Source organism: Dendrobates tinctorius, unplaced genomic scaffold, assembly GCF_039654945.1.
Source record: "Dendrobates tinctorius isolate UK_male_01 unplaced genomic scaffold, ASM3965494v1 ptg000241l, whole genome shotgun sequence".
Classification (NCBI taxonomy): domain Eukaryota; kingdom Metazoa; phylum Chordata; class Amphibia; order Anura; family Dendrobatidae; genus Dendrobates; species Dendrobates tinctorius.
Window position 1 is genome coordinate 10,683,133 of NW_027361908.1, and position 8,545 is coordinate 10,691,677.

Below are 8,545 nucleotides of genomic sequence, written 5' to 3' on the forward strand. Positions count from 1 at the left end.
CAGATAAGGATCCATAGTCTCACTGTAGATAATCACCCTCTGTGATTGGAAGAAACCTTCTTTCCTCCTAAATGTAGGGGATCGTCCTTGTCTCCCATGGAGTCCATGTGTACAATTATCATTGAAAAGATGTTGTGCAGTTCCCTCATTTATTTGCACATGGTAGTGGGATAGTCTTTTGGGCCTTTATTTTCTCCAGGCTGAGTGAGTCCAAGTTTTACCTTGTCCTGGTTACCAAAAGAAAATTTATACATAGTATGTCTGCATTAATGACTTGTAATAGAGGCAGTTTCAAAGGGGGTCTCTTGTGGGAAAGGGTTCTTCATACCTGCCCTCAAAGGTTTACCAGGTCCTGTGTTAGGAGCCAAACGTGGATATAACAAATCAGTGTTCATGATTTTCTTCCTATCTATGTATATGGCATGAATGATAGGACATTTATTTAGGCCACTTTCATCAATTCCAGAGTTCAGACTCCTTGTAATTAACATCGGCACCACAGGAAAGATGATCCACGCTACTCTGAGCAAAGGGTTGGTAATGACAGGGGATCTTATCTGTCAGACTGCATATTTCCTTAGTTTCCATTGTGCCCAGCTGCTTACTTGAGGCCTAGAGATGGATTCAGAATAAATGTCCAAGGGGCTCCTGGGTGTGTAATATAAAGTGTCACAATGCTCTGACCTTTTATCCATATACTAAATCTAATTGGCTTGCTTTTTCAGCAATCCAGTGCTCTTTGTTTTGCAGGACTCCTTGTGCTATGGTAAGCTGGTCTGAGACCAGGAGGACCGGTTAAAGAACAGTCCTGTGCACATAAGAGTTTATTATTGGCCTGCAGCAGTCCTCACTGCATTTGTGGAAGCGGCTATCGCCATACTTTTCCTGGGCAGTAAGGGTGTGTGTACACTAGGGTGACCGGGTCTCATATGGGGGGGAAAAAATGTCAGAATCTTGTTCGTCTGGACCCCACAAAAAGATTCACCTTTCCAGATATTGAGAGAGCCAAAATTTGAGCTCGATCAAACGACGTTAACCCGTGCCGCTCGTCGCTCAAAGTTTGAAAAAATCCAAATTGAGGTATTTTAAGATTTGGGTATTTTGCATAGTCTGTTAGACTATAAAGAATGTGACAACAACATTGCAGAAATAGCCCTGACCAAATTTTCGAACCATTTGTGGTATTTGAATGCAGATTTGGTGGGATTATCGTTTTTTGATCCCACCATTACAGACAATGAAAAGTTGTTAATGGCTAATAAATTGCTCAGTAGCACAGATGAACCATCAGAGCACGCTAACCTACATGAGTTGATAATTTTACATAGTTATCTAATCTATTCTAGAGCTTTTGTTAAAGTAGTTTTTGAAACGTCAGAATATAATGCTCGGCATTTGCTTACAACTTGCAGGACATATTGCTTTTGTTCTTCATCTTTTGTCAGAAGGTCGTTAAAGTCGGTTACTTCCTACCTCTTTTAATTTTTCTTTCCTAACTTTTGGATTTACAACCCTAGCGTGCTCTGATGGTTCATCTGTGCTACTGAGCAATTTATTAGCCATTAACAACTTTTCATTGTCTGTAATGGTGGGATCAAAAAACGATAATCCCACCAACTCTGCATTCAAATACCACAAATGGTTCGAAAATTTGTTCAGGGCTATTTCTGCAATGTTGTTGTCACATTCTTTATAGTCTAACAGACTATGCAAAATACCTAAATCTTAAAATACCTCAATTTGGATTTTTTCAAACTTTGAGCGACGAGCGGCACGGGTTAACGTCGTTTGATCGAGCTCAAATTTTGGCTATCTCAATATCTGGAAAGGGGAATCGTTTTGTGGGGTCCAGACGGACAAAATTCCGACATCGATTTTTTTGCGGTCACCCTAGTGTACACGCTGCGGACTTATCTGCGCAGATTTTGCAAAATCCGCAGATCAAAAGACCTGCAGCTTATCTGCGGATTAGCCTGCGGTTTGACACCTCTACAATGAAGCAGGTGTAAAACCGCTGCAGATTCCGCACAAAAGTGACATGCTGCGGTTTTGAAATCGCAGCAAATCTGCGCGGAAAAATCCACACTGCACTGCAGTTTTGGATTTCCATAGAATATAAAGGTACTGTACACCGCAGCAAAAACTGCTGCGGATCCGCAGGACCAAAACCGCTGCGGATCCGCAGTGTGTGCACACACCTTAAGGCTATGTGCCCACGTAGCGATTCTGAAGCGGAATAAACCTGAGCAGAATCGCACACCCTGCTCCCAGGAAAACGCATGCGTTTTTTACGCGCTTTTGTAAGCGTTTGTCAAGCGTTTTTGCATGCGTTTTCCTAAGCGTTTTTGCCCACATAATTGATGGTATGCGGAATCGCATGCGATAACGCAAAATTAATGAACATGCTGCGTTTTTAATCGCTAAGCATTTCCACAGCGGTTAAAAGCGCATCATTGGCACAACATGTGCGTTTTTCATTAAAAATCATTTGGATGCTTTTCTTAAGCGTTTCTGCAGCAGAATCGCTTGTTAAAAAGCGCTGCAGAAACGCTACGTGGGCACACAGCCTTAGAGTTGTTTAAGCTCTGCTTTATGGCTGCAATGTTTATAGCTATAATTTATCTAGCAATCACTTTGGTTCGTTATTGGTGTTGAGTAGAGCAGGAGAGTTCTCACTCAGTTTCGGCTGTATGTGTTTACCACATTTATACTGAATATTTGGAATTATATACATATCAGGCACTCGCTATGGTGTTTTCTCTTTGCAGATTTCTATAATTTATATTTTCGTCTGATCTTACAGATTGGTCACTCTATAAAGCCTAGTTCTTGCCTGGGACTTTGGTCCTTTTAGGGCTTCTGTACCCACCCTGGTGCCATTTCTCTGGCACTATTCTGGCTGTGCTGTCCGGAGGGACATCCTAGAAAAAGGGAACTGGACCTACCAGTAATTTTGGTTTCCAGCTATTCCCTCAGGACAGTACCCTTATTTCTCCTCCCTTATGTTCATCTTTATGCTTACACAAGATCGATCTTCCTGCAGATCGTTCATTCATCAAGTCACCATGGATCGAGATCATGCGGGGCCGTTAAAGGGTTTATCTTGAATATGAGTTTCTAGTGGCTCATATAGACCTTTTACATATAGCCTTCTGTGGTACTTTGAAAAAACCACTGGAAGTGGGAGGGGCCTTTTATCCTCTGATCCTGTCCCATCATAGGTCAAGGAAGGACTACCTCCTGGTGTCAAGTCCGGAGGGACTATTTGGAAATCAAATTACCAGTAGGTCTAATTACCTTTCTTCTCACCTTTTCTTTAAAAAAAAAAAAAATAGGTGGTAGCTACAGACCCTACTGATGAAACAGATAACTCTGAGGCTGCGCCTATATCCGAAACTATATTGGCTTCAAGCAACATAACTCTAGTATGTTTTACCTGCTTCCGGTGAAGTCTTAAATTAAAACTTAATTTGTAACTGAAAATATATTTTCTTTTTGCCCCTGATGACCTGTGTAGGCTAATGCAGAATTCTCTCAATTTAAATCCCGTCAGGTTGATTATCAAGTGATTGAAAATTTCAAGCATTCTAACGCATTGCGATCAGTCAGTGAGTTCACAGATTTGTCAAGAAGGACACCAAAGAAACAGCTGATCAGTGAAAAAGTAAATACCCCTAAGTGAATAGTAACTTGTTTTTTTAAAACACTGACTCTATTTAATGTAGTGTGAACTAAAACAATTTATCCTTTATAGTGAATGATAAATGCATATATTTTGTTTCCTCATATGTAAAACATTGGTGCCCCTATATGTGTAATGCAATATTTTTAAACTTCCTGAAGCATACTGATGAAGCTTCTTTTTTAATAAGGTCATTGATGTTCAAAGTGTTGGTCATTCAGATCCAAGTGATCTCCTGAACACAGCAGTGATTGAGGTGACGACTTAATCTCTTTCAGCTTTCCTCTTAAATGTTTGACCTCATTAGATTGTCAAATTAAAATAGTATTGCTCACATTGAAGGATACTGGAAATCTGAGTGAACATCGTCTGGAAACGCCAAACAAGACAAGACAGTTGAAAATAACAAAGTTTGTTACTCCCATTAAAAAACAGGGAAGATATTTACCTAGCACTTGTGGTGATGACTTTCCTTTAGTCACATGCCTAGTTGGGTTTCCTGGGGCCTATATTCCATTTCTTCACTATATTATAGTGAATATTTTTTTTTTCTTTGTGTAGGTTATAGAAAAGACAATTACAGAAGAAAAACGAGAAGGAAGGGATATTTTGAAGGACATGTTTCCATATGAATCTTCAACTCCTACAGGAATAAGGTGTGTGTTTTTTTTTTTTTTTGTTTGTTTTTTTTTTCTCCTCCCTTTTAGCATGTGTGCAATAAATTATATTCAAAAAGGTTTAAGCATACTGCCTAACTCATTTTTTTTTTTTTTTTTCCTTCCAACACAGTGCAAGTTGTCGCAGGCCGATAAAAGGAGCTGCTGGTCGACCTTTCACTGTCAAAGATTTTAAAGATTACAAGTTGGATGAAAGTTATTCTACTAAATATATCTCAAAATACCATCCAGTTATTGAAGAGAAACCGATTAAAGGGAAAAGTGGGCGTTCAATCCCCATTTGGATAAAGCTACTTATTCTTCTCATTTTGGCTGTGCTTTCCTTCTTGGTTTACCAAACAATGGAATCCAATGAAGGCAACCCGATTATGAAATGGTTCCAGGGCAACCAAAATTTAAGCAAAGATGAAAACTGATTTTCAGTGACTCGACATATTTTTAACAGTCCTAAGTACACAAACTGCCATTTTGTCAGGAACCTGCAAAAAATGTGACCCCCCCCCCCCCTCAAACCCATTTGTACATAAATAAATATGGTACATATGGACATCTGCAATCTCTACTGTGGAAAACTAGAAGAGGACTGTGCCATAACGAGTAATGTTATTTTTTATTAGACATCAAGCATTTTGTAGTATTTCCTATATTTTTAACAGGAATACTTTAGTTACAGTAATACTTAATTGACAGAGGAAATCATAAGGCGATGTGAATTCATTTCATAAATTCACTCAAAAACAGATCATGCTTCTAGGTGGCTTTGTGTGAAATTCTAGAGATCAGCTAATCTATTGTTAAATCATGAAGAGGAAATGTTTTACTATAGCTATGTAGTTTAGCCTGCTACAATTATGCTGATAAAATGACTGCAATATTTTTTTAATAACGTTGCACATTCTGTGTTTCAGAGTAACTCTTAAGTATTCCTTCCTGCCGCAAAAATTTATTTTCTACTGTATCTTACACTTGCCAATCTATTGGACATATGATCTTTCAAAATATCATGCAATTAAATAAATTGTTAGATGTACTGTGTAATATACTCTTCAAATGAAGTTCTGAGCAAATAATTAGAGACAATATTTTGGGTAATATATGGCTTGCTGCAGGAATATTATGTTTGCTGTTTAAACAGTCTTTTCACCTATACGGTGAATATTGTCACTGACTAGTTGTTGGCTTTTATGTCAATGTTTTCATAGATAAAGCAAAGCATTCATGTAGCAGTCTTCTCTTTATTAATACATTAATAATCCCCAATGTGCCTTTTTACGGTGGTCATTAAGGGGCTTCTTACAACAGTGCAGAATGAGTAATTGCCACTACCATGAAAGCACAGTTGGTATCTGCTGTATAGGATAGTGAAAATCTGCTGCATTGGCCACTATTGGTGTTAGAATCGATTCTACTCGTTTAACCCCCTAGATGCTGATTTTATCAGATTGGGGCAGTACTCTGATAGGGGGTCCTATTGGTTAACATGGCAACCCAAGGCCAAGCAATAGGCTCATTACAGAGGCCTGATAGGCACTGCGGTTTCACACCTCTACTATGTTAAAGGTGTGAAACCGCAGCGGAATCTGCAGAAACAATTGACATGCTGCGGTTTATAAACCGCAGAAAAAACGGCAGCGTGAGCACTGCGGTTCTGAAAACCCATAGGGTTACATGGTACTGTACCATGTCTGCGGAACTGCTGCGGTTCCGCAGGGCCAAAACTGCAGCGGAACCGCAGCAAAAAAACGCAGCATGTGCACATAGCCTAACAGACCAGTTATCAATATGAAACTGACAGGTCTCATGCAACATAATATAGTATTGCAGAAAATGAAACCAGTGATCAGACCACTGCAAGTACAAGTCCAAAAGTGAGACTAAGGAAAAAGAAAAAAACAAAAATATGGAAAACTAAAAACACAGCTTTTATGTAAAAATACACACATAATTGGCATTGAAGTGTCTGGAACAACCCAAAATATGAAAATGTTGTATTTACCCAGTATAATAAACACCGTAAATGGAAAAAAAAAAAAAGTTCTAAAAATCGAGGTTTTTCCTCACTCGCACTAAAAAGTGATCAAAAACCATATACAAGTATCACTGAAACGGTCAACCTGTCCAGCAAAAAAGCAAGCCCTCATCTGTCTGTCAGCAGAGAAATAAAGTTGGTTATTTTATTTTTTTTTTGTTCATTCTGTATCATAAAAAAACCTTGGAAAAAAAGTGTACCAATAAAAACTTAACTTGTGCTGCAAATAAAAGAACTCGTACTGCGCTGCCAGCTTTAAAACCATTTTAGTTTGGAATATGGCAACAGGAAAACGAGCTCGTTTAATGAGCAAAAGTAGCAAAAAAGCTATAATTCTTGTATTGCGGAACTACCAATTACTCTTGCTTGCTGTAAATATGTGTTCTAGTTGCATCTTTGTGCCCCAAATTTGGGGCACAAAGAAATATTTAGTAGAAAATATATATAGATAGACATATCTATCTCTGGCTAAAATTAAGAGACCAGTGCACAGTTATATAAAAATCAGCCCCTCCATTCCAGTGTCAGTTGAATTCCAACCAGAGTACACCTCATTCTGCTTAATATGCTTCTGATTAGGTGATCACCTGAACCAAATCTTATTTAATGAAAAAGTATAAAAAACCCTGCTGTGGTGTTCACAATCCTCTTGCAATAGGCCAGGTTGGATGGCAAAACAAGTGCTAGTAATATCCTGAAAAATATGAATGAAAAAATAACTTTTAACCATGCCAAAGGAGTTGAAAAGTCTTGAGTAGGGAAAAGAAGGGTTCAATTCTGGCTTTACTAGCAGAGGGATACAGTGAGCGTTGTGTTGCCTCCATCCTTAACCCTCAACTGGTGAGGTGAGGTTTGCCACACTCCAGGGAATTTTCGTTCGGCTGCCATTCATTGAAAAATGCTGGTATGAGGATACGTGTCTCACTAGCTTCCATCCATTTCCTTGTCAATAGGATGTCGTCAAGGCCTCTCTCTTCTGGCCACGCATAGCCGAGCTAGCTGTCGCTAAGTGCTGTCTTGGCCTTGCTGAACCCCACATCACCACTCATGTAATTCTTTTTCACACATTTTCAAATTTTGAAAACTTTATTTTTGCACAAATTTATGACTGAGTTTCTGTTTGTGGGTGTCAAAAATTTGTTATACTCATGTGTAATCAATCGCCAATAAGAAAACGATTAAAACAAACATGATCTTTGCACTTTCTGTAAATATAAGAGATTTTAAACACTGGGGTATAGGAAACCCCATATCACCAGTTGCACGACAAAAACCCCACCTCACCAGTTCAGGGTTAAAATTTCTAAGACGGCAATCCATTACATCAAGCTCAAGCAGCAGACATTGGGGGCAACAAAGATACGGACCGGCAGAGGGTGAAAGCAACTCTTGACTGACTGGAATGGCCGTCATCTTATTCAAATGTCACTCAGCAACCGCACGATGACATCAAGTGACCTACAAAAGGAATGGCAGCTGGGGTGAAGTACACAGCCAGAACAGTGTGTAACAGGCTCCTAGTGGCAGGGCTCAAGTCATGTAAAGCCTTTCATTAATGAGAAGCAAAGGAGAGCCAGGCTGAAGTTTGCCAAAGACCATAAGGATTGGACCATAGAGGACTGTAGTAAGGTAATCTCCGAGTCTAATTTTCAACTTTGCTCAACACCTGGTCGTCTAATGGTTAGACGGAGACCTGGAGAGGCGTACAAGCCACAGTGTCTTGCACCCATTGTGAAATTTGGTGGAGGATCGGTGATGATCTGGAAATGCTTCAGCAAGGCTGGAATTGGGCAGGTTATTCTTTGTGAAGGACATATGAATCAAGCCGCATACAAGGGTTATCCTGGAAAAACAGTCGATTCCTTCTGCTCAGGCAATGTTCCCCAACTCTGAGGACTAGTTTTTCCAGCAGGACAATGCACCATGCCACAAAGCTAGGTCAATCAAGGTGTGGATGAAGGACCACCACATCAAATTCCTGTCATGGCCAGCCCAATCTCCAGACCTGAACCCCATTGAAAACCTCTGGAATGTAATGAAGAGGAAGATGGATAGTCACAAGCCATCAAGCAAAGAACAACTGCTTAAATTTTTGTACCAGGAGTGGCATAAGCTCACCCAAAAGCAGTGTGAAAGACTGGTGAAAAGCATGCCAAG

The 8,545-nt window shown here is 39.6% G+C and overlaps 1 protein-coding gene across 4 annotated transcripts in view; it reads left to right on the forward strand.

Annotated features, from left to right (window-relative positions):
- The window catches only part of TMPO (thymopoietin), a 23,831-nt gene extending 18,249 nt beyond the window's left edge, over positions 1–5,582 (forward strand). For 2 of the 4 annotated variants that reach the window (XM_073556948.1, XM_073556949.1), the window contains 6 exons: positions 3,336–3,425; positions 3,554–3,664; positions 3,873–3,938; positions 4,025–4,115; positions 4,242–4,338; positions 4,472–5,582. In XM_073556948.1, the coding sequence (XP_073413049.1) occupies positions 3,336–3,425; positions 3,554–3,664; positions 3,873–3,938; positions 4,025–4,115; positions 4,242–4,338; positions 4,472–4,775 (759 nt within the window). In that variant the 3' untranslated portion in view covers positions 4,776–5,582. The remainder of the gene's footprint in view (positions 1–3,335; positions 3,426–3,553; positions 3,665–3,872; positions 3,939–4,024; positions 4,116–4,241; positions 4,339–4,471) is intronic. The other 2 variants (XM_073556950.1, XM_073556951.1) reach the window with 1 other exon arrangement.
- Positions 5,583–8,545: the final 2,963 nt, after the last annotated feature.